Source organism: Ambystoma mexicanum, chromosome 12 (assembly GCF_040938575.1).
Source record: "Ambystoma mexicanum isolate Mex_15411 chromosome 12, UKY_AmexF1_1, whole genome shotgun sequence".
In the NCBI taxonomy this organism is placed as follows: Eukaryota; Metazoa; Chordata; class Amphibia; order Caudata; family Ambystomatidae; genus Ambystoma; species Ambystoma mexicanum.
The window spans coordinates 769,801,028-769,827,420 of NC_090936.1; the positions used below are offsets into that span (position 1 = coordinate 769,801,028).

The window sequence follows — 26,393 nt, forward strand, 5'->3', positions numbered from 1 at the left end:
CTGCCTATACATGGTACGGACAATGGTTATTGATCGCCTCCTTCCTGGCAATGACCTTAACCTATTCCCATATGGCAGTGATTCTCTTTTTGCTACACGATCGTCCTTTAGAGTGATCTGGGTATGCTATAGAATCTGGTGTTTTTTATTTAGGTTGCTCTTAATCTGACTATCTCACTTCCTTGAATGCCTGCAGGCCTCCCTCGAGAGCGCATGCACCTCCTCCCTCTTCCCCTCGGAAGGATTCTCTCTCCTCGTCTGACATATCTGGTCCCCAACTAGTATGGCTCTCTCCTTCACCCTTGTCGAAGGTCAATCTACTTAAAGACAAGGCTCTTTCTTCAAAACTAAATGGATTACTCTCTTCGTAATTGGAAGGCTAGGGTTTGCTCTCCCATCCCTCGGCTTCCCGATTTGTCGCCTTCTCTCACGTCCTGATAGGCGTTATCCATCCCATCTCTGATGTTCCCTATATCGAAGTTCTGTGTTAGGGTCACTTTGGATGGCCCTGACATTGTTCCTTGTAACTGGAGGAACTCTTCTATACTGCTCTAGTGTATTACTGGACTTGGCTCCATTAATTCCTTTTGAATGCGATCAATATCGCGTTCCGGCTAGCTCCTCTTTCGTTCTAATTCTTAATCTACTTCTCCTCACTGACTTGTTTCCCATCTAACTTTCTTCTTCCTTTCTCATCTCTTCTCTCCTTACCCCGCTCTTCTCTCTTCCTCTTCCCTTTGTCCTTATATTGTTTTATCTCTTAATTTCTGGGCTTCTTACTCTTCCCTCTTCTTTTCTTGATTATCCCACTCTTCTATTGCTCTCTGTTGTCATACATCATTTGCTCCTCTGCCCTTTCTTCTTTCTTTTATTTCTTCTCCTGATATATCTGTTCTTGCTGCGGTGTACTCTTCCTCTTATGCTCATCTTCTTTCAGTCTTGTCTCTCGTTCCAGGTCTTGTTTTATCCTGTTCGTCTTGATCTTCCCTTTGCCTAACTTCCTAAATACTTTTCCCATCTAGCTTAATATCTGTCCTCCCATCCATTTGTTCTGTACCAGCGTTACTTCGGCAGCTTTTTCCTTCTGTCCTTTCCATCTCTTGATCTCTCGTTCTATCTCTGTCGATACATTTGATCGTTCGCTTTTCTCTTCCCTGTTTTGTAAGACCTTAAATATCATCTTTTCTTTTAGTCTCCTCTGGACTATCATCGCTAGTATAAGCAGGCGGTTCGTATATTGGATTACTATACCCCGTTGCTGCTTTCAGTTCCTTTAACGGATACAATCCTACGTCTTCTGCACTATCAATGTTTGCCTCCGGCAAGGCAATGGGAGCAGAAGGCTCGACACCTTCCTCTTTACACTGATTAAGCATCCAATCCTCAGGAATCGGACCCTCTGTCTCCTCCTCGTACATTTTCCAAAGCTCTAAAATAGCTAACCTTTTTTCTAATTTCTTTCCCATGTACGCAGCGTGAAAGTATGCGGTCATGTGTTGCAAAACTGCTTTCGACATCGATCCCCCTTGTGGCCATGGCATGAACATCTTATCTGCTGTGCCTTTCATCCATTCTGCACTGTACTGTTTGAGCTTGGGCATATGTTTGGCAATGTCTTATATAAATGCATCAGAGGAGTAATGTCTCCCATTGTGACAAGCCTCAATTGACTGTCATTATTTACCAGTGTTGACACAAAATGCCTTTATAAAAACAAATTTGAGCGTGCTCCAACAATCGCCGCTCAAACCTTTATTTTCTCAATAATCTTAACCTACTTCTAAGTCTGTACCATCCGTTTCTCTAGATAGGCGCTATATCTTTTTGACCTTTTTTCAACTCTCTTTACACAATTGTCTCTCTTCGACACCTCAATATACCACAAATGCACAGACTAGTAGACTCTTCACTTTTATCCTCGGTGATCACTCCTCGTATTTCTGCCCCTAATTATACCCTGATCAAAGGATTTGAGCTGCCATCTTATATGGACCTGTCCAATACGTTGCCTAAGTTACTTCGACTGAAGTGTATGGCAACTCCTTCTGAATCCCCTTGCATTAGGACTCTCGGGCCTTCATCTCTCTCATTTACACACAACAAAAATCATGTTACTTTTTTCCTGTTACTTCTACCTACCCGTTACTTTTCCCTGTTACTTCCAATTACCCGTTACTTTTAACTACCACAATCCCATCCCCTCAATTTGCCATTCTCCTTAGTCTACTCACCATTCGCTCTTTCAGCTCAAGGCCTTCGGTATCGACTCCCCCTCCAATCGACCACTTCCACCTTCCGTCCGCAAAGCACCTGTGGAAACCAGGAGGGATTTCGTCGAAGGGGGACCAGTCCCACCTGTCTTGATTTACTTGCTAGAATTTTGTCGGCCGCTCACCATAGGAAACATTGCGATCTTCCAGCTAGATGGCGGAGGGTACTTGATCATCGGAAACTCTGGAGAACTACTGGTTGATGGGTCTTTCTAGCCAACCATCCAACATGCTAATGCTTAAACATTATTTAAGGTGACATATTATAAGATGGATGGGATGGAGAATAACTCACACCAAACAAGACCGACTCAGGAAGTTGCTAAAACGTCTGTTTTAATATCAACTATCTGAAACAGGGAGTACAACAGACATCACACAGCACGATCTCAATGCATTTCATAAAAAATTACACTTTTATAGCAAAAGCACGTCATACATGATGTCATACTACCTGGTAATCTAAGAAAACCTACAGGGGATTGTAGTTGGCTCAAGGGCAACATTTCTAAATGGGATATGATTGTGATTGGGTCTCTATTGTCAGGTGGGCAACTCATGCCCTCCCTTAGTGCAAGTCATCTTGACGGTGATTAGAAACATGACACATCATTGGCTCTCAAACTATAAGGCCCTTTGTTATATGGCCTTCTACAATTGGTTGGCACGCTTGTGCCCTTCCGGAACATTTGATTCCCTAGCAGCACGTAAGGTGGTACCCCAGGTGCTGGCGGGTGAACATGACCGTACCTCCCCACCCAATTTGCCCATCATCTCTCATGCAGTCTGCCATTCAAATTGTCTTTGAACTTGGCCTTTTAGTAGCTTCTCGTCTCTGGGAATATAAGTGAGTGTGAGCACGTTCTTATCAAGGTTCAGGCTTGCATGCCCATCTCTATTTTCATCTTGGACTCACGTGATCAGAGACCGTGAATCGACCCATTTTATAGCATTAAATAGTCTTGAATAAAGAATTTGGCTCTCACGATGTTCTCTTTGCAACTTAACAAGGGATGCCTCGGCATCTCACACTTGTTCTTCGAGAACTGATCCTTTGACACCAAGCCAAGCAGTCTTCCTGTGGTCTATCTTCGAGCTTTGGCTTATTCTTTGCTGCGACACACGCACAGCCATAAATCCTCTTTTCTCGATGGGTTGAGTTTACTAAAATTGTGACATTGAATGTACAGATTCTATATACATATATATTTTGGTGGCACCGCCTGCAATTAGTTCACTACGTATAGCCAGCCTTTATGATCACTTAGTCTACTTGCGTTACAGCATCTGTACAGTTATAAAATGACTTGCATTCTCTGCAGTGCTTTTCACACGTCCAATCTTCATTCCGCATCAGATTCAAGATCGCCTATGCATTTTCTTCTCTGGTCATCCTTCTTAGTGAGGCACGCTCATTTCTCATGACGTCACCAGCTTCTTTTTTTCACGTCTTCACATTTCCTCAGGCATCTTTCAGGAGACCGTCATCCTTTCAGGGATACATCATGTAGGGCTTTCTCAGTGGATACTTTGTCTCAAAGGCTTCTTGTGATATAGGAGGCTTCTTGTGATATAGGTACACTTACTTGTATTGCACTTGTCACAACATCCGGTTCGCAACATATAAGCAGAATAGGGGTGGGACTTCCTGCAGGGGCATTCGGCTGCTCCCCTACAAAGGCTATCAAGGTGCATGAAGAAAGGCGACCCTCCCCTACATAGCAAGTCGGATGGCCAACAAAGGACAGTCCATCTTGAACAGGATTTAAAACAAATGTGGAGGCCATTTTGAGTATATGGTCCTCTCGTGCATTATCGCAGCTAAAAAGGCAGCATGTAGTAATATACCCATAAACATGGTACACATCTACCGACTGCCACCAGCCCCTCGGAATCCTGGACATTTGCAAAAATGCTACTCTGGACGAAGGAAAAGGGGACACAGTGTACCCAAAGCACTCCATGTAAGATGGATTGTGCTGCAAAGGTAAAACACAGGTCATAAAAAGGAGTTGACTTTAACTAGGGCCTGCCCAGTGTACTGTGGCGGGGCAGAACGAGGACACAGAATCTTAAGACTTTTGAAACGTGTATTTATCAAAGAAAAGGATAATGCCCATCTCTCCCTACTTAGTACCCAGTGGAAAGATTTTTTTAAAAATATATTTTTATAAAGATCTTTTCACTAAAAGGTTGCTTTAGAAAGCAAACTGTCGCGCCCCTGCCGCACACAAGTGCGTGCCGCGGTTGACAGGCCCTGCAGGACTAGGAAGCGGAGGGTGAGGGGTGTGTGTGTGTGTGTGTGTGTGTGTGTGTGTGTGTGTGTGTGTGTGTATCTTTGCGCGCGTACTCATGTGTTGTATGTATGTATTTTGGTTTAGGGGCTGGTGAGGGTGGGTGCTGGGACTAAAATCCCACAGGAGAGGGTGGTGGTAGGGCGAGGGGGCTGGGGCTGAAATCCTGCAGGAGAGGATGGGGGTGGGTGGTGTTGGTGGGGAAGAAAAATATGGGGCTCAGGAGTAAAACCCCCCAAATATAAAAAAAAAAGGGAAAAATGCATTTTAAAGGTCTCAAGAGAAAGACCTTTACAATGCCGGTTTTCTGATCAAAAGAAAATTGGTCAAAGTAAATTAGTCTTTTTCTTTTTGAGACCGTTAAAAAAAGGTAATTTCACAAAGAACCCCCTACTAAAATGGGTCATTCCATACCTAACAGACTAGTTAAGGTGCTCGTCAGTCATCAGGAATCTGTCCATCATCCTAACTAACCCTACCACCACCTTAACAACTTGAAAATGATTTTCCAATAGTCTCTTCTGACTTCTTTTAACACATTCTTTTACTTATTCTTCTCAAAGTTAGGTCCCTTTGACCATATATTGACATCTTCTCCCTTGGTATTGGTTTCCTTTTGTTCTTCTCCTTTACTTTTACTACAAACCGTTATTCTTCCCTTTTCCCAGGGTAACGTTATCCAACCTTCTCCAGCATTGGATCTTTCATGGATTCACATGCTTAGAATATTCCCCGTCGTCAGACTGGGACCCCTCGGTACACATATATAGCCTTTTCCTATAGGAAAACTTCAGACACTTTTTTGTCCTATCTATGTCCTTTTAGGACCAGTCTACGCATGCTCCGTAGGCCGTCCCAGTATAAGAGGCCCGCCCCCGCGGCTCCCCTTCAGATTTCAACCGTCTCCAAAGTAGTGGGATCTCCTCGCGTCGTCTTACTATTTTGTACAAGGTTGTGTACCTGGAGTTGGAGTTAGGGGAAATTTTCCTCCATGTCAGGAAAAGCGCTGTTCCGTCCGTGCGCGACGTGCGGCTTGAAAAAACTTTACGAGGGGGACGGACATATGGATTGTATATACTGTCTCCACCCTCATCATTCGGCTGATAACTGCGACATATGCAAAGGGTTTTCTCAAAAGACCCTCAAAGACCGAAATCGACGGCCGGTGGCATGGTTGAATGATGGAGCGGGGGCATACCCCCCTTCGGAGGTAGGCTCCACACAATCGGCGAAAACATCACACCGTGCTGCCTCGTCTGAACCACCGGCGAAGAAATCTCGACCGACAGAAAAAAAGTCATCTCGGAGTCATTCAGCTAGAGAATCCTCGTCGAAAAAATAGTCATCTTCATCAAAAAAGCATGACAAGGAAAGGCCGAAATCATCCTCGGGCGATCACCATAGATCGACCATGAGTCGAGTAAAGGCAGGCCAAGTGTGGAAAAGGCGGGACCGCCTAAACCACCTGCTAAGCCACCGTCGTCGACGGCAGTCCAGTCATCGGCCTCCACCCTGCCACTGACGCATGTGGTATCCACCGTCCCACTGACGACTCGGACGGTGGCCTCGTCAACGGAGGTTCTACAGGAAGCCTGGATGCCTGAAGTTTTTGATCCGATCACCCCGGATACTTTACTGCAGGAACAGGCTGTGTCGCTGTCCTCGGGGGAGGACGAGAGCGGGAGAATAGCTGGCCCGGCAGACCTCGGGCTACGAGTGGTTGACAAGTCATCGACGAGGGGATCCGGAATTCCGGTGTCTGCCCCTCTTCTCAATCCTCAATCTGTTTTGTCGTTGGAGATTCTGTCCACGCTTCAGTCTTTAGTACAGTCGTTGGACCAGAGACTACCTCAGGTAAACCTGCCACAGTCACCCGTCGACGAGCCGGGCCCGTCCCGTCCACCGATGCACCTACCACGCCAATCTCAGCACCTTGCACCTCAAGAGGAAGGTGAGCTGCCAGATTCGGAGTTTGATAGGGGAGCCATGTCGGATATCTCATCATCCCCCTCCAGGGATCCAACCTGGGAGTCAGAGGTGGAGTTAGAAACCCCAAGAAGCCCAGCTCACCCGTCCCCCCCCGGACGACATTGCATCATTCCATTCTATGATGGAGAAGGCGTGTAAGGAATTTGGTTTGTCCCAGGGAGAACAGAAAAAGGACTGTTTTTTGTTCGACCACATGGGTAAGAGAAGGAGGTCAGTGTTCTCAATACCCATACTAGACCACGTGTGGAAGGAGGGGTTGCAGACCATGCGTCACCCCTTTTCGGAGCCGGCAGTGAAAGGGCGCCTTGAGAAAAAGTTTAAGGCTCCAGAGTCTACCCCCAAGTATTTATCCTCCCAACCAACGCCTGATTCGCTGGTGTCGGCGGCAGCGGCGAGCAAGGCGAAGGCCCAGCACAAGTGCACGACTCCGCCTGAAAACGAAGCAAGACTTAAGGATGCCTTTGGCAAAAAAGTGCTATCCGTGGGAGCAACTACAGTAAAGGCCGCAAACTCTCTGGCTATTGTAGCCAGATACGACAGAGAAATGTGGCACAGGCTGGCGCCGTTGCTGGATCATCTTCCGGAAGAGCATAGGAAGGCAGCGATGTTACTTGTCCGAGAGGGTGAGGAAGCCTCCAATCACGCAATAAACATCGCGGTTGACCTTGCTGAGTCGGGCTTCAAGCAAGTCAATAATGGGGTAGTATTATGACGACAGTCATGGCTTAAGTGTACCTACTTCAGACCAGAGGTACAATACAAAGTATTCGATATGCCCTTTGAGGGAGACCTTCTATTCGGAGAGAAGGTAGACGAGGCCCTAAAGGGAATGAAAGAGGACTTGGACACGGCACGTTCATTGGGTGCCCTCCAGAGTGGCCGAAGCTACAAGTCTTTTCGTCCCTTTAGAGGGGCTTCAGGTAATTCCAGATTCTCTGCGTCGGGAGACAGATCCTTTGGTAGGTCGGCTTACCCCTCCCAGGGATACAGGCGTGCTTCCCAAACTGCAAACAGACGCCGGAACTTCCAGACGTCCAGGAAGAGACCATCCTATCCGTAGTCGTCGAGAGACGAGCAAAATAAAGATCAGCAATGATGAACAACACACCGTTCTGGGGGGGGAAGAGTATCAGCCTATGTCGACGAATGGGAACGAATGACGACGGATCAATGGGTGCTGGACACTATAAGGAACGGGCACTCTCTACAATTCAAGCACAGCCCTCCGCACATTCCACCTGCGTTCACCGCTCATTCCCATCTGAGGATACTGCAACAAGAGGTAACACTCATGTTAGCAAAGGGCGTGATAGAATTAGTTCCAACATCACAGAAAGGTCAAGGAGTCTACTCAAGATTCTTCGTCGTAAAAAAGCCGAACGGCAAATGGCGTCCCATTTTAGACTTACGCGATCTCAACAAGTCTTTAAAGAGCCCGAAATTCAAAATGCTCACGCTGCAAGAAGTGATCCGAGCCGTTCAAGAAGGGAATTTTCTAGCGTCCCTGGATTTACAGGACGTGTACTTCCATATTCCAATGTGTCGAAAACACAGGAAGTTCCTGTGGTTTGTAATAGGGCGGACTCACTACCAGTTCACGGTTCTTCCCTTTGGGCTCAAGACCTCCCCCAGAACGTTCACGAAATGCCTGGCCCCAGTAGCGGCCTGGCTAAGGAAGAAAGGCCACCACGTATACCCATACCTCGATGACAGGCTGGTAAGGGGATCCTCCCCAGCGTCGACCAACACAAGTTTGCAAGCCACCATGCAGCTTCTACAACAGCTGGGATTTGCCATAAACTTCGTAAAATCCTCTCTGCAGCCATCGAGAATGTTGGTGTTCCTGGGGGCACAGTTCGAGACCCAGTCGGGGCTAGTGAAGCCTTCCCTCGACAGAACCTCAAAACTCAATCAGCTGGCGAGCCAACTACGACAAACCACCAGGCTCTCAGTGAGGAAATACGTTTCGGTCCTAGGAGCCATGGCATCCTGCATCCATCTGGTGGCAAACTGTCGCCTATTCATGAGGCCAGTCCAGGAATTCCTCGCTGACCGATGGACACAGGCCCAAGGATCGTGGTCAGACAAGAAAACCATCAACGACGATAAGCTGCTTCGGACCCTTCAGTGGTGGCAGAGTTTCCACAATCTGAACAACGGTGTACCCCTACAGGAACCGGAGTTCCAGCGAACCATAGTCACGGATGCGTCCCTAACCGGATGGGGAGCTCACATGGGTACTCTTCAAACGCAAGGTCGTTGGTCTCAAACGGAGTCACTCCTACACATAAACGTGTTAGAGCTCAGAGCAGTACGATGGGCCCTGAAGGCATTCCTACCATACCTCAAGGGATCGAGAGTACGAGTGCTGACGGACAATACGACGGCCATGTTTTATTTGAGAAAACAAGGAGGGACGCGATCAAGGACTCTTTCCATTGAGGCCCAGAAAACATGGCATTGGGCATTAAAGCACGAGATTTCCATCGTGGCTCACCATCTCCCGGGAGTGAGAAATTCTGAAGCAGATTCCCTCAGCAGAAGGATGGCCCAGATACACGAATGGGAAATGGACACAGTTCAGCTAATGAAAGTTTTCGAGAAATGGGGCCACCCCCCACTGGACGTTTTCGCAACCAAAGAAAACAAGAAACGCGAGCTATTCGCAAGCAGATGGCCTCAGGAGGGTTCCATGGGGAGGCATTCTCCTTCCCATGGACGGAATTGTTCCTTTATGCTTTTCCTCCGTTTCCCCTCATACGGAGGACAGTACAGTGGATACGCAGATAGTTGCCAGGTAATTCTAGTGGCACCGTTCTGGCCGCGGCAACCGCGGTTTTCCGACCTGCTTCACCTGTCGCTGGAACATCCAATAGCGTTTCCGAGAGTCCCGAACCTACTGTCCCGGGACAAAGGCACGGTGTGGCATCACGACCCGGACAGTCTCAACCTTACAGCACGGCTCCTGACTTTTCGGACTTCGGTGCCTTAGACGTTTCGGAGGATTGTCAGAAAATTCTGCATGCGGCTCGGGCCCCTTCTACCAACAAATCTTACACCTATAAGTGTAAGTGGCGGAGGTTCTGTGAATTGTGTCGAGGACAACGAGGCCTACAACCGTTGAAGGTGACGCCGGAGCAAGTTCTACCTTACCTGCTTCTCTTGGCGGAGGGGGGGTTTATCTTTCACATCTATAAAGGTGCACCTGGCGGCCATCTCGAGGTTCACGAGGAAGAGACAGTCGTCTCCTCTATTCAGGGACAGACTTGTAAAACACTTCATGAGGGGTTTATTTCGAACTTTTCCCCCGGTAAAACGTTTCCCACCAACATGGAGTCTCAACATAGTGTTGGCAGGCTTAATGAAACCACCCTTTGAGCCTATGGCCACGTCGGACATGAAATTCATATCGTGGAAATTGGCATTCTTAATTGCTATCACATCAGCTAGGAGAATCTCGGAACTGCAAGCGTTGGTCGTAGACCCGCCATACCTAAGATTCTTTAAAGACAAGGTGGTCCTGGCAACTAATCCTACGTTCGTCCCAAAAGTTCCTACAGTGTATCACAAACACTCGTCCATTGTTCTCCCTACTTTCTTCGCGACCCCATCATCGGCAGCAGAAAAAGCTCTTCATACCTTGGACGTTAAGAGGGCCCTGAAATTTTACCTACATCGTACACAGGAACTCGGGTCTACTCGACAACTGTTCATCGCATATGGTCCGTCGACGAGAGGAAAAGCAATCTCTAAGCAAGGATTGGCTCGATGGGTCTCATCGACGATTGCGTTTTGCCACTCGAAGGCCGGAAGGCCGCTGCAAGGGCATCCTAGAGCCCATTCTACAAGATCAACGTCCTCCTCAGCAGCATTATGGGCAGGAATTCCGCTAACGGACATATGCCAGGCTGCGGCATGGTCAGTGCCCCACACGTTTACCCGCCACTACTGCCTTGCCAGGCAGCATGCGGACGAGGTGCAGATGGGAAGAGCAGTCCTGCGCCATCTGTTTCAATAAGGTAAGCTCCACACTGTGGAGAGTTTTGTTTTTCTTCCTTTTGGTGACCGTATGCTTTATGGGCGTACGGTTATGAGTAAACTTATTTCTGGTGTACCTATGCATTGTGTATTGTGGTGAGGGTATATTCCATTACATTCTCACCGCCGTTTTCAGGTGTTACTGCTATACAATCTATTCTAAGCATGTGAATCCATGAAAGATCCAATGCTGGAGAAGGGAATAGTTTCTTACCTGTAACTCCATTTCTCCAGCATTGGTATCTTTCATGGATTCACATGCGCCCGCCAGCCTCCCCGGAATGCAATGTATTTGCTTGATAAGTTTAACCCTTCCTACTTTGGAGGGGCCGAAATCTGAAGGGGAGCCGCGGGGGCGGGCCTCTTATACTGGGACGGCCTACGGAGCATGCGTAGGCGGGTCCTAAAAGGACGTAGATCGGACACAAAAGTATCGGAAGTTTTCCTATAGGAAAAGGCTATATATGTGTACCGAGGGGTCCCAGTCTGACAGGGAATATTCTAAGCATGTGAATCCATGAAAGATACCAATGCTGGAGCAATGGAGTTACAGGTAAGAAACTATTCCCTTCATGATTCTCTCTTGAGACCCTCTTCCCTTCTTTGTAATTCACAACCTTTGTTCCCTCTACTGAATCTGTCTTTGGATTATGTATATCAGTTGGTCCTTCTCTCTTTGGACATAGTTATCTTTGCTTTCTCTCTTGATTATGCTTTCTTTGATTTGGCTGCGACAGGTCTGATTACTCCTATAACTATTCTGGTCCACTTCTCTCGCTTGTAGTGTTATGCTCTTATTATGTTGTCTGGGAGGAGTATGGTTATTCCCATAAGGAGTCTGTCTCTCTACTGGGTCTCCCATTTTTCCCCATTACCTGATGCTCTCAGGGATCGCGTCACTGTTTTTTTTTCCATTCTGGATTGGTCTTCTCCGCCTGTCCAGCTTCCTTTTTTCTGCTAGTGCTTCGTAATCCATATTTTCCTTTAGGATGGCCGTCCGGTGTTTGATATACCGTGATGTTATGTGGTTCCAACTGCATAGTGGTTTTGGCTTAGTTTCTAGGACCACCAATCTACCACGAGAAATCCCATGGTCACCCCACCACTCTTCGTTCCTCTCTCTTTCCAACTTAAAGGATGCTGCACGTCCAGCTCTCTGGTTTCGGTACACAAACCGGTTTGCAACTCGCAGGCTTTACAGACTCCAGTGTGCCTCTTTCTCTCTACCTGTTGCGGCCTCTATTCTCATTGCTCTATCCTCCTCGTCCCAGTTAAATTGACTCAGTGTCTTGCTGACCATATAACATACTTGTTCTTTCTTCATATAAGTCTTTTGCAGGGTATGCTTAGAGGTAATGTTGGGATGTTCTTTAGGGAGTTCCTCACAGGAATGGGATCCTTATCTCTGCAAGGGAGTCTCTCCCGGTGAGGTCACACTTGCTCTCCCCTAGGGGGGGTGTTGCGGAGCAGGCTCACCTCCCTAGCCTCACAGGGTGTGCTCCCCCTCGGGAGAAGTGACAAATTCACACATTTTGTCACAGTACCAAAAATGACATTGCATAAGGGGGCCTTAGGAGCCCCTGGTAGCATACCACATATGGTGTGAGGTGCTGCCATAGGAATAAACATGGATGCCAAAACAAAGGGGAGAGGTCTACCCTGAATGGAACCTTAAAAAGAGGATCCAGTGTCCCCAAAACAAAAGTGAATGCAGGATGCGTTACGAGAAGTCTCACCTTTTGAAGTCAATTGAAACAATCCAAGTGGTCAAATAAGCATTTTTTGGAGGCTCAGGACAGAGAAGAAAATGTCCCTAGCACAAACCCACCTTTTTAGATGCAATGTGCAAAGCCGCAACATGGAGTTCAGTTCACATAGTCACACATTATTGTTGAGTGTTAGGCAAGATTGTATGGAGTACCCTTTGTGTGCACTACAATAACCTTGACCACCTGGCAATAGGGACCCAACCTTTGGTACAAGTCTGAACTGCACAGGTTGGTAGTGCGGCTGACCAGCCAGGGTTATCTCAAGAGGGGTCATTGTGAGCAGTAATGTTGTGACAGTTTCACAGTAGCAGTTATTCAAATAAGCACTTATACTCCAGGTTTCTTGATAAAACAATTATTAATGTATTTCACATTAGTTGTATAAGCCTTCTTTAAAAGGGAGCAGAATATGTAACAATTAAAATACACTTCAGAACACACTTAGTTGATATAAATCAGATACCCATTGGGGATGGCACACACACTTCCAACACCCTCGGGTGACTTAAATAGCTAGGACACTGGACATTGATTTATCACTGGTACATTTAGAGCAATACTGAGTTTGGTGTAAATGATAGAAGAGAGGAATAAAACGAAGGTTAACAAATAATTCACAAATGGGTAAATACTTTTAAAAACCTTCCGATGTCAAATAAGTTTAATCCTTTCCTGAGGAAAAGATATAGTACAAAGTCAAAGGTAAGAAGCATTTCTCAGGGAACCAGGACAGCCAATGTTAATTGCACAAGCTCTAGGGGAGCTGAAGATCTTCTTTGCGGATAGGTAAAAGTCTTGCACAATGTTTTTAGAAATGTTTGTTGAAAATAGAACTCTTGAAGGGCCACAAGCTGGGAGGATTTTGAGGGACAAAGCTGTAGCAACTCTGCAAGGTAACCAAGACCGGTCTCAACTGAGAGCAAGCAAGGCTACACAACAAGAGGTAAGTTCTCTTATTCTTTACAGTACCTCTGGTTAGAAGAAATGGTTCCAGCTGGCTTCTGTTCCTGTACAGCTCTGCAGATCCTTTTGTGCCTGAGCTTCAGTCGTGGGGACAAGAGGGAGGACGCCTGGAGACTCCAATTCAGCTGTCCTTCAGTGTTTCAGCTCCTTGCATCTGACAGCAAATAGCAACACTGCAGTTCTCGGATACCACTCTGGACTTTCCTCGCATCTGGGGTCCAGCACTCTGTTGAGGTGGCTCAGGCTTGGTCAGTCCTGCTTCAGGGAAGTCCGGAGGATCTTCCTGGCGCTCCGGTCCGACTTTAAAGCAACGCACACAATCTGGTGGCCCTTTCCCTGGCACTTCGGTTCCAGCAGCAACAGCAGTACAGCCAGCTCTGAGAGGATGTCCAAACAGGCTTACTGGAGTTCATTGGTCCCATCAACTCAAAGGGAAAAGTCGTCCTTGCAGGGCTTCTCTAGTCGAGGCGAATTTGGAGCTTCAGCACAGAAGCAGGGCTTCACTGGGCAAACTAAGGGTCCAGGAGTTGCAGCAGGCGACTCTTCCAAGTTCTTCTTCGGATTCCTTTGTCCAGTTGACTCTCCCTTCCAAGCCAAAAAGCCTCGCCTTTTTTGCCGGTTTCTCCCATTCATTCCAGCCTAGCTGTCGATCACACAGCAAGGTGGCTGCCCTTGCCAGACAGCCAGCCGGCCAATAACCTTTGGGTAGATTCTTGTAATCAAGGGGATTAAGCACAGGGTTTCGGGCACCTCCCTCACTTCCTGTCCCTGCGAGACATACTTGAACCAGAGGCGGGCTTCACTCGTTAATTTCGCAAAAGACAAACTAACAAAGGGACCAAACCTGGTTTGGGGCTGGTTTTGCACGCAGAGTAAATCTCAAGAAGGATCTTTCCAACAAGAAATGGCGAAAAAAAGACCGGGCCCATTTTGACGAAATGGCCACCCATGGGTACTTTACTGCAACTGCGAACGCAGCCCGTGGTAAAAGCACACAATGGTAGTATAAAGTAAACCACTGCCTCAAGCCATTAATTGTAGAAAGGGTAACATAAATGTTACATGAGAAACTAGACAAAGGGAAACTAAGTAACCCCTTTATGCACCCTATAGTAAGATGGTGTGTGCTGGGTCTATAAAGTTACAAAATGTAAGTAAAGTTAATTTCACTTCACTGCTCTTGTAAACCGTAGTTTCACCAAGAGAAGGTATTTAAAACCTTGGGAAATCTAAGACTTCCCTGTGCAACTGCACTGAAGGTGCTGCGTGTCACAATGTAGATGAAGCCTATGGAGTTTCAGACTTCAAAGTTAAAAGAAACACAGAATACACATAAAATGAAAAGTACAAAGCCCCAAAGTTGAGCAAAAGAGCTAGGGGTCTCTAAAGTGGGAGTAATTTAGCACTAAACTGAAAATTCTCCCTAACATGGACATAAGCAAGCACAGCACTTTCTTAAAGTACTAAATATCTGTTTTCTGTGGGTCCTTTAGCCTACTCCACCTTCTCCAGGTACTAATCGGTGCAAAGCATTTGAATCTAAACTGATTCAAATGCCTTGGGAAGCCAATATTACCCACTAATAGTCATTCTGTTTCATGCATCCGCTTAGAATCCCATGCAACCCCCCAGCCTCTCAACATGAGAGCTGACTCTCCATATAAAAACACAATTGCATTCACGGAGCATGTCATGTCAGAAATGAGCAATCTGTGGACGTCGATGCATGAAAATCATGTGTTCATGTACACTTAGTACAGTGCTAGTGGGACAGGAACATCCCAGTCGACGCGTATTTTCTATCCTGAATAAAACAGGCTATAATAACTCCATGCCAACTACTAGATGGTGGCCTTTGCAAAGCAAATGAGTCTAAACCGATGCAAACTACAGACAGATGATTAGTGGGTAAGTAATGTTTGCTGGATAAAATGTAAATTAAAGTTGCTGAATAAATATTGGTTCTCATAAAATGTCTTGCGTACTGAAGTCTCATTTATTTACCAAACCGTATGAACATTTGTGGGAAATTGATGCATCATGTTTAAAAATTGTAAGTTTTAAGTTACAATTTGATTTTATACGTATATTTTCTCTCTACAGGAATTTAGGCAGAAAGTTATGCTGGGTACTCCTTTCTTGGTCATTTGGCTGGTTGGTTTCATAGCAGACCTCGACATTGATTCCTGGCTCATTAAAGGGCTAATGTATGGTGGAGTTTGGGCTGTAGTACAATTTCTTTCAAAGTGAGTATTATGTGTTTTATTTCTTATTACAGTTGACAATGTGATTTCTTTTTTTGTTGACTTTGCATTGACTGATTTCCAAGGGGGGTGGGGGGGAGTTAATGAGAGTGATAAAGAAGCAATCACTTTAACATTTGCGACTGGACAGTGCATTATTGGGGTTGTACTGTTTCTCGTTCGTATGCAAATCTTTGTGGTTCTTTCATAGTATTTGGAAAGTATTTCTCTTGGTTTCTGAGATGCCCAGGTTTACATGGTGTGTGGTGTACTGTAACAAAGCGTTTACACTTGTCTGAATTCTCTAGGGGTTGTCTCAAAGGCTGTTTTTTAAGGATTGTTCCCTCCTGTAATTCACTTGTACCTCCCCGGGTGACGAAACGTTTGAAGGGGAAGGATGGCTACCTGGGATTTGGATGAATCTGGGAGTAGCCGTGTCCCCTCTAACTAAGTTAGGAGTATATGCTGGAAATGTCACTGCAGACAGTTGAGCTGGAGAATACGGTTGTACCTGAGACTGGTACAGGGTCACATGCAGATTGGGTTATTGTCTGGTGGTGGACGGGTGGTTGTGGCATAGATTGGGTTTGTGAAGTGTTGGGTAAGATTTTCTTATTAGTGATACATATTTAAAGTTCGGCAGAGCACAATTTAGCACATGTTAATAACAAGTACACTCTCCCGGAGGGATGCAGGCAGTCTGTTTTCTAGCAATAAGTGTTCACAATTAACCTATGGAGGAACCAGCACTGCCAAAGCCAGTAAGATAAAGATGGACCTTTGGGAAGCAGATGGACCTTAGGGAAACCAGTACAGCCAAAGTCAAATGGACAGTTCCAGTTCTGATAATCTCGAGAGGAAAAGTTAATTAACCAGTCAGTGGTTCTTGAAGAAATGCATAAGCTCAAGGGGAGCCTACCTGATAGTGCACAAGCTGCAAGGCCTGCACAAAAGAGTTGAGGTCAACCCTCAGTTGAAGAAAACGGCACTTTCCAAGCCAGGAAGCACTGTAAATGGCACAAGGTAATTACAACCCAAGCCCCGCAGTACCTTGAAAGTGAAGAAGGAATTGTAGCTGGCTTCCTTCTTGGTTCAGCGTTGCAGACCCCGATCCCTGCTCCTTGGTCGTGGTGACGAACAAGAGTACCTCAGGCAGGCCACAATGGATTTAGCTCAGTCCAGCAGCTGTGGTTTTGGTCCCTTTTTCTTAGCGCCAAGAAGCAGCAAATATCACTGGTTGGATTATCCTCGATTACTCAGTGGTGAACACTGGTGAGGGGACTTTTGGTGAGGAATTCCTGCCTCTTGAGGTCCACATGGATGCCTGCACAGTTTCAGCCAGATTTGATCTTCGGAAGACGATGCACTCAGTGATGGTCTAGGTACCCCGGGCTTTGAGATTCTGCAGCTCAGGAAAGTCACAGCAACTGGGGATATGGCCCAAAATGAAAAAGGTATTGAGGCTAGTTGGTCCCACCAGCATAAGGGAGGAAGTTGTGCTTGGCAGATCTTCCCCGTCAATGTGAAATCGGTGTCTGCACAGCTGCAAGGCTTCGCTCGTGCTTCTGCGGTCCTGGAATGGTGCGGCTGGCACCTCTGCTAGTCTTCTGATTTGGATTCCTTGTTCCAGTGGTCGACTCTGGACGAAGTCCCAAAATACTTGCTTTTTATGCGTGATCCCATTCATTGATGGTCATGGAGCTGTCAGTAGCCTGAGTGGGGTGGCTGACCTCCAGGAGATATGATAATCTTCAATCTCAAAAAAAGGAAGGGTATACATATAGTAACACCACGCTCATATATACCAACAGAAAAAAGTCAGTACCTGGACAAAAAAACCTTTGAAAAAAATACAAGGTGTATGTCCGACCCTATCTCACATATCAAACTATTTTATTATTATTAATTCAAAGCAACAAATTCATGACACACTTGTAAAAAACATAAAAACATATGCACATTTTACAATACAATATACACAACACAAAAATATTTTTAGTAAAAAACCCAGAAACAACAATTGGGACAGGAAGGACAAAGAGCCAAATAAATTGTTGTTGTTCAACACTGTTCCCATCATAGCCCATGTGTGTGGGGGGTTTAGCCCTGTAGAAAATTGACCTCCAGGAGAGCCAGCCACCAATTTAGAACTGGTTTCATCCATGCATACCTACAAAGGACAGCCAAGTTCCGGGCTCCTCGCTCACTTCCTGCCTTGCCAGACACACTGGAGCCAGGGCGGGCTTCAGGGGTGAAGCCCGCCAAATCAAAACTCACAAAGGACTCAAATCTATTTTAAAGCATAGAGTATAAGCCAAGAAGGACCTGACCATGGCAAAAAAGCTGAAAGGGGCCATGTTGAGAAAGTTGTTACCCAAGGGTGCTGTACTGCGGCCTGCTAGTAACTTGCAAAAAACATAGTTAAAAGGTAACCACTACCACCAGCCTTTTAAGTTAATCACTGTAACAAACATGAGAAGTGGGATAAGGAATTACTATGTAACCTCCAAACACCCCACATACGGTGGTGTGTGCTGAACCCACAAAAGAAAAGGTAAGTAAGATAAAGGTTCTTACTATTGCTGGGAACTGTAGTTCTCACAAGAAAATGTATTTAAAAATAAGAGAAGTCCAAGGGACTCCTCAGTGATGCTTCAAACAGAGGGTGCTGTGTCATTAAGCAAAAAGCAGATGCCTATGGAGTTGGCCAAACTCCAGTAAAAAGTAAGAATCAAAAACCCAGTCAGAAAGAATAAGTGAGTGGTAAATGGTTCCATTCACTCAGGAAAGTCAGTCCAGCAAAAGTACTGGGGGGTCTCTCAGGTTAAAGGGTATTAGCACAGAAAATGAAAAATCTCCCTAACACTGAGTCAGAAATGCAGGCTGCCAAGGAGACAATCTCCCTCTTCATGGACTGCAGCAAATTTGGCAAAGGGTCATTTTTATTAGAACCATAACAAATATTTCATTTATTGCCTCTATCCTCGTGAAATCAAGTCAAGCAAAATCTGTCAGTCTCCTAAAAAAAAAAAAAAACTCTGGAGGACAGACCTAGAAGACTCCTGCTACATCTAGAATGTAGGCAAATGTCTTCTGACAAATCTTCGAAGACTGCACCTTCAACCTCCACCAGACTGACTGAGAAGCAAGTTCCAAAGAGGAGAGATCGATCAGTGGACAGGACAGAGTCTCCACCCCCGAAGGCAAAGAACAGGAGTGAAAAGTCCACTCTGGGGCCGGAAAAAGCTTCATAAAGCGTGCCTAATGAAGACCTTCACAGAAAAGGTAAAGAGCGTAAAGTTGCCTCTTTGACGCCGGAGCGGTCATCCATAGGGGCCTCGTCCACACCTAGACACTCTTCACTGTCTACGAGCTGCCTCCCGCCGTCTAAAACGCCTAGCCCGTCAAGAGAAAAATCATTGTCGACCAAGAAAGCCATTACCTCGTTGACAAAAACATTGTGTAAGCACTCATCCGCAAATATCTCAGTTGTCGACGGATAACCAAAAGCAGCAGAAAAAGTCAGTCAACTACACTCTATTATCCATGACAACGGACATCAAGGTGCCTCCTGTGCAAGTAATACAGCCAGAGGATGTTTTGGTTGCAGTGGAAACATAGGCTCTGCAGTTGGAAGGAACAGCACAGCTGTCACCTATAACAGAGATGGCCGAATTGCCAGACATCATACAGGATGCGATTTCAGAAGGGGAGGGACCAAATCCAGTGCAGCCTAAGGAGCATATTCCACACTGGCAGCCAATCATGGAGGACAACGCAGAGCCATTCGACCTGACTCTGATGCAGTCCAGGCACAGAATAATGGAAGAGTTTCAGAGGTGACAACGAGCAAGGCTGCTTGCTACCCTACTAGGACAAGATAAAGGAAGACCCTCGCGAAGCAGGTCTCCAGCAGGCAGCACCAGAAGCAGGTCCCCGAGAGTCTGCATCCCGCACCATTCACACACCTAGACAGCTATAGTCTGTTAGTAGTCACCAGAGGCACCAATCACAGTAGAGTGGGTCACCCAGGCCCCAGAGAAGTAGACATTCTCCCTCCCTACTACTATCTTCACCTCAAAGAACCCAGAGCGCTATTCGTCATCTTGGCCTCTGAATTGCCTGATGACCCCACCGAAGACCCAAGGGAACTGGATGATCCTGTAAGGGTGTTTTCGGTGACGGACACATATGCCGAAGAACCAGATGCACCCGACACAGATCCAGACGATTGGGAATCGGTCCTCGTGACAAAGCACAAGAAGCCCAACTCTCCAGGGGAAACCTCCCCTTTCAATAATATTGTCTTTCTTCCTAGAGACCAACCCCGAAAAACACTGCCAATCCGGCAAGTGGTTTCGTCCTAAAACTTTGAAGGACTGTGAAACAAAACGCTGGGCCCACCACGCCATGCAGGCTGAAGCCACCTTTTATGTGGAGTGAGCTTCCAGCGATGGTAGCGTTGGTGTCCTATGTGACGCAGAGGGCGATCGGTACTCTAGCAATTCCCTGTGCAATACTATGCCCAGGACGTATCCCAAAAGTGATTTCTCCATGATTTTGCAAGAGTACTTTTAAGTCTCCACTAAAGTCTGCATCTATAACTCCTGCAAGTACATCCAGACCAAATTTCCAGGCTAAACCAGATGTTGGTGCCAGACTAACATAACATAACCACGGGGAGTGGAGTATTAGAACAAAGTCAGTGCAAATCAGTTCTCTTTTCCCTGGATGGATGGTAGCCTCTCTGCTGCTGCATATATCAAAGCCGATACTCTTTTGTGATAGTGGGTTTTGAGGCTCGTTTTTGAAGTTTCAGAAATGTTATGGTTCCCCAACTTCTTTCAATTGAGTCATATCCTACCACTGACACCATATGTGAGGGATCTATGGTATCACAAGTAGACACTGACACGAGCTGCACGTTTCAATACATTTTATTAATGGTTAAAAAGGGGTTGGAAAACTCCTATCTTGCCCTATAACTAAGATGGAAGTATTCTCGACCATCAAACAAAAAGAAAATGCAGTCCTAGTCAGTCCTTAGTCAAAATAAAATGGCCTATACTAATAAACCTAATGCCTGCCCTCTTTCTAATACAATAAATGTGTAAAGGGAATATGTAATGCAAAAAGGAAAATCAGTGTTCAAAAGAAATGTCAGTATGGCTGAGTAAACACCCTTCCCGACATTTTTGTAGTACGGGGTAAGGTGGCACACTTAGATCTTGTGACACACTCTGACTTGGGACACAAGGATACAGTTTTTTTTCATGGCCAGGCCCCACTTGGCCTTCTACGAAAATTCACTAGTTCATCTGCAGGACCTCTCGGCTTTCTCTTACTCCAGGCCACCTTTTAGCCTGTAATACAGTTCAACAAAAGTTTGTTTCCTTCTGGTTACCACAATTCAGTACAGATTCCCCTCCGCTGGGCTCAAACCTTTAAATCACAAGTTGTGGGGTTCCCTTCCCCAAGCTTCAATCACACCTTCATAGGCTTCCCTTAGTTGGGCTCAAGCCTCCTTTCACTTTCCTTCTACTGTCGAAGACCTTTTTGAAACCGGGGGTTCTGGGTAATACATTCTGGGCCAATTTGCGCAAGTCAGACCTCTGCGGATTCCCACGGGTGTCCTCTTTTCAGAAATGCATGGGGTTCCCTGTTTTCCTTGGTGGCTTGGACACCCTAGGCCCAAATCTGTAGGGTGTGCGCATGAGCAGAATTCCTCAAATTATGCTGTGCCGAAAGACTTGGGGTTACCCGTGTTTTCGGCTTTCCCCTTCGCGCCCAGGTAGGTACAGCCACACATGTGAGGTATCGTTTTCGTCGGGACACCTGTAGGAACGCGGGAAGGTATGACATTTGTTGTTTGCCTGGTTTTCATAACGTTTGGATCCATTTGCTGCTGCTCACACAACCCTTTCATTTCCCAAATGTGACCTACATTTAGTCGCTGCTTTAGGCACTATACACTTTTGTAACCTGCACAAGTCACCTACCCTTGAAAAGGTCGGTCTGCCTGTCTTCTTTCAAAAAGTGTATGCTTGCACTTCCTCACCACATTTGTTTTCCTGATTTACACATGCTAAGTAAGTCTGTTCAGGCCGTAAGCATAAAACTCCTGTGTACCATGGCTCCGTTTTTGGCTTGTGGTATTGCTTGTTTTGTGAAACATTACAAAAAAATGTGTGATTTCCTAACTGCAAGAGTCGGGGGAATGTAGCAGAGCATTGTTTGTTTTTCTTAAAATTCATAGAAGCCATTGCCGTATCAGGCCATCCATGTCCACCACATACCCTTTCATTTTCCCGCTTTTTCCCCAAACTATGGAATTTTTCCTTACATAGTTGTTGCCTGACCTGCTCAAATCACCCCTTCTTAAACTTGGAATTTTGTCTACCTTTCAGAAATGTATGCCTTTCTTTACTGCCATTCAGCTTTCGTACCATTTACTTCCATTCCGTCCACGCATGTCCATTTGGAAAAAGGCCAGAATCGCCTACCTCTCACAAAACGGTTGATAACCATATCAAAATCAAAAAAATGTTTCCACTCAACCTGTTCTTGAAAGCCAGGAAAATGGGGGATTCAGCACAGCAATCTTATTGTTCCTAGCTCCTTAAAAGGAAAACACCACAGGTTTATTTGTACATCATTTTATTAGCATTTTTTGAAAAAAGACAACATTTTCTCCCTTTTTTTTTTTTTTCCTTTTTTTTCCTTTTTCCCTTTTTGGTTTTCTCACCCCCCCTACAGCAAACTAGGATTCATCTGCGGGGAAAAAGGGGCCAAATTTGGCTGAGATATCTCATGTAACTAAAACGTTACAAGCCATTGAATGGCGACATACCGAAATCACCAAAAAAGGCCTTTGCACTGGGGGGCGGGGAACCCATGGCAGTTAAGAGGTTAAGTAGTTCATGATGGGTCTCCCGATCACCCCTAACATCTTTTTAACAACATTATAAACCTAACCCCTTGTGGGGACTTCATCAAAATTAATTTCATATGTGATGTTATCAATGACATTTGTGATGTCATCTTTGATGTCCTGGGTGTTAGTCTTGGCAGTGCACCGTAGTGGCGCAAGTTATGGTTGCTTAGCTTACCCTAACTGGGGAATTTATGGGGTCCTTTTAACAATGTTTTTTTTCTGTGAATTTGAAATGAGTGAAAATGTTTCATGTTACCTCACAGCATATGTTATTAATAATTCCTCTTTTAATATAAATGAAAGCACTGTAAACCTCCTTCAACAAACATATTTTCTGCAACGCATACTGATGTGTGTCATCAGTGCATGCTGGGGATGCATGTCATGGTTGAATTGCCTAGGGCATGAGGCTTGACCATGACCCCAGCCCCACCAAACCACCCCCGTTATCCACGGCACTTACCCTGCATCCTAGTTCAGTGTCTGCTATACCCTTATAATGTGACCAATAGCCAGTGCTCAAGGCTCGAAGCCGTGGCCAATCTCCACAATCCATGGGGCATGTGCTTCGGCCATGTCACGTTCCCAGTAGACAAATCAGAGTAGACATTTGTCCTTGCCAAGGCCAGGCCACTTGCCCAGGTAGCAGTTCTATCACTATTTTTGTACTTACTTTTTTACACTTTGAAAAAAGTAAAACACAGGACAGATTTGGAAAAGCATGATTTCAGGTCCTTGCTGATGCTCCTCGCGCAGGCTTGTTGTAAACCAGTCCAGCACTTTAGGCTGCAGCTGCATGCGCAATGTATTTCTCCATTAGGGCTTCGGCCATGCTGCACGTGCTCGGGGCCAGGGCCATTGCCCAGGCACAAAAAATATGACTAGTTCTTTCTTGTACTTAAATTTTGACACTTTAGAAAAAAATAGAACGCAGGACAGATTTACAAAACCATGCTTTGAGGTCCTTGCTGGTGCTCCTCGCAAATGTTTGCTGCAATCTTGTCCAGCACTTCGGCTGTAGCCATGAGCAGAATTTCTTTTCCTATTTAAACCTATCTAGATTTTTTTAAAAACCTAACCACATAGCCGATCCCTGGACCATGTGACCATGGCCACTTTAACCCCATTGCTTGTCCTTCGTGGTCATGGCCAGTAGCCAGATTGTCCGGGTCATGGCCCGGAAAATCTGGCCACTGCCCATGGCCACAGGATATACCTCAGTCACCAAAAGCACATCACTATACTCTTATGTCCCGTCCCCTTTCCTCCATACTGTATGGGAGTCCCTTCCAAGGGACGGGAGACTGAACCTTTTTCACCAGAAAAAAACCTTCTTCCCCTTAAAATGTAGTGGCACGCAGTGGCGCCGCCCAGGGAGCATGCGCTGCCCTGACTCTGCCCTCCGGCGCCACATCTCAGTCCCCTTTTCCGCATCAACAGGAACGGGCTGAATTCACCAGCACTTCTGGGTTTGGCTTTGGCCATGTTATTCCACGTGCGGATACTTCATCTCGTTGCCTTTTTATCTTTCAGGTACTCGGTCCTCGGGCGTCCCCAACTTCCACAGGGTTCAGCAGGTGTCCATCCTGCAACGGGCTCTTCCCAAATTCAGACTCGATCCCCTCTGCCTACGTTGCCTTGGTTCAGACCACGGTTGGCAATCGTGTTTGGCGTGTGACTCTCTGTCCTCAAAGGCGCTGAGGAACAGACTAGCCAGGTGGAGGGAGCTCTTCCAGAGGATCTCAAGAACTTTGTGAAGCATCGAACTAAGCTCCAGGTAGGACCTCTATTATCTAACGCACCCGCAAGGGAGGCTCCTTCCCAGGGACTCTTCCGCGCGGGAGGGACCTGCCAGGTCCTTCTGACGGCGCGTGCCCTGAGGCTTCTACATCTACCGGCCTTCGGGTTGATGGGTCCTCGGATCCTCCCGGGCGCAATGTTGAGGGACCGGAGGGTTCTTGTACCGGGTCTATGCCCGAGGGGCTACAGCCTGTCACCGGCACAATGGCCGAGGTGCTACGACCTATTACCGGCAACATGTCCGAGGGGCCACGCCCTGTTACTGGCAGTACATCCGAGGGGGCACCTAAATGCAGCTCTACTGACCCCCGGGTCAAGGGTGTTACACCTACCGGGCCAAGGCCTGAGGAGCAGGGTAGGCCTCGTGATCCACACGCAAGTGTCTTTGGCCGGGCCCGGCGGCCCGAGCAACACGTGGCAGGCAGCTCGACAAAAAGGCTGTGGCGCCAGAAAGGGGCACCCGTCCGACACCATTCCACGAATTCGGTGGAGAACGAGTGTCGAGGTGGGACTGGCCTCAAACCGGTACATAGCCTACAGTCTACCCTTCATTTGCGCAGGGCAGCTTTCCTTTGTGTCCATACGCACTGGGTATGCAGTGGCTCCAGCAGCCCCCCGCTACCCTGTCGGTACCACCTGCTACCTCTTTGGGCAGTGAGGAGGTGCTCTTCAAGAAGTTTCTCGGCCTCATGAGGTCTCCTCAGATGGGGGTTATCATAAAAGACGCAGTCAGGGAAGTCCTCCCTGCCATGCTAGAGGCACCACAGTTGCCTTCATCGGGTCCCCAGGCCCTGGTGCAGCCGCCTCCTCTGGCTCCACAGCCAAATCTGCAACCTCTGCCGCCTCCTCAGCCTATGGCTGCGTCCCTGTACCCCAGCCTCCGGCGCCATCTACCCCTCCTCCTCCACAAGATCCTCCAGATCCACAGGATACGGACGAGGACAGTGATCCGGACATGCCATCCTCAGCCAGGGCCTTCCATGAACGTCTTGCTGGCCTGGCGGAGTACCTGGGCCTCCCCCCAACCCAAGGTCGAACAGCCAGCAGAGGGGGTTCTGGCCGAAGTCCTCACGAGGCGCCCGCCTGCCAGCACAGGGATTCCACTGCAAACCAATGTACTCTCCCTGGCCAAGAAGGGTTGGCTCAAGCCCCACTCAGTCAAGCCGGTCAACAGACGCCTGGACGCCAAGTACAGGCAGATGGCGGTGGATACACTCTTGCTCTCGACCCATCCTCAGCCACACTCCTCTGTGATTGCTGAGGCATCACTATACTCCAAGCCTCCGTCGTCCTCAGTCTCCTCCTCTGCGGCACTGCTAGGCAAGGAGAAGATGTTGGAGGCGTACAGCAAGAAGATCTACTCCAACCAACGGTTATGGCGGGAAATTGCGGACATCCTCCCAGAACTCCCCGCCCAATTCCAATCTCGCTTCAAGGCGGGTCTAGCGGAAGCCAAGCTCGTGGCGCAGGACCTCATGGAATCCACAGAGGCTCATATCAATACCTCAGTCCGTGCCATTTGCATTGCCACGGACATGAGAACAACCTGGCTCGGGCAACGAAGTTCAACCCGGATGTCCAGGAGCGCATTCTAGATCTTCGTTCGAGGGGGGGACCTCTTCTTTTTGTCCAGCTCTTCGTCCGTCGAGGAATGGAAGAACAGCTCACAAATGGCAGTCTTTATCCATTCTTAATAAGACCATGCCAAAATCGTACACCAATCTCAGCAGCGCTCGGAGAAGGCTCGTACCTATGGGAGGGTTCAGTGGCTTCCAGGAACGCAGATCTAGGCAGCCGGACTGCTCGCCGTCTCTGAACCGGCGCAAACAACAAAAAGGGGGTGGGGGGGGGGAGTAAGGGATTTTTCCAGTCCTCCTCCTCAGCCTCCGAGGAAAAGAAGACATGACATGCCCCTTTGGGTCCACGTGTCTCTGGTGGGGGGCAGGCTTGCTTTCCATGCACAAGTCTGGTGCCAGAATTTCACGGACCCCTGGATCCTCTCTGTAGTATCCACGGGGTACCACCTTCCTATCCCATCCTCTTCCCCCCCCCCCTCCTCCACTCCCACAAGTTGGGGCAGCAACTCTTTTGAT

The 26,393-nt window shown here is 47.1% G+C and overlaps 1 protein-coding gene across 1 annotated transcript in view; it reads left to right on the forward strand.

The window, feature by feature from the left end:
• The window catches only part of ZDHHC17 (zinc finger DHHC-type palmitoyltransferase 17), a 1,301,491-nt gene that overhangs the window by 550,305 nt on the left and 724,793 nt on the right, over positions 1–26,393 (forward strand). The window contains exon 9 of the mRNA XM_069629270.1: positions 15,427–15,569. Within this exon, the coding sequence (XP_069485371.1) occupies positions 15,427–15,569 (143 nt within the window). The remainder of the gene's footprint in view (positions 1–15,426; positions 15,570–26,393) is intronic.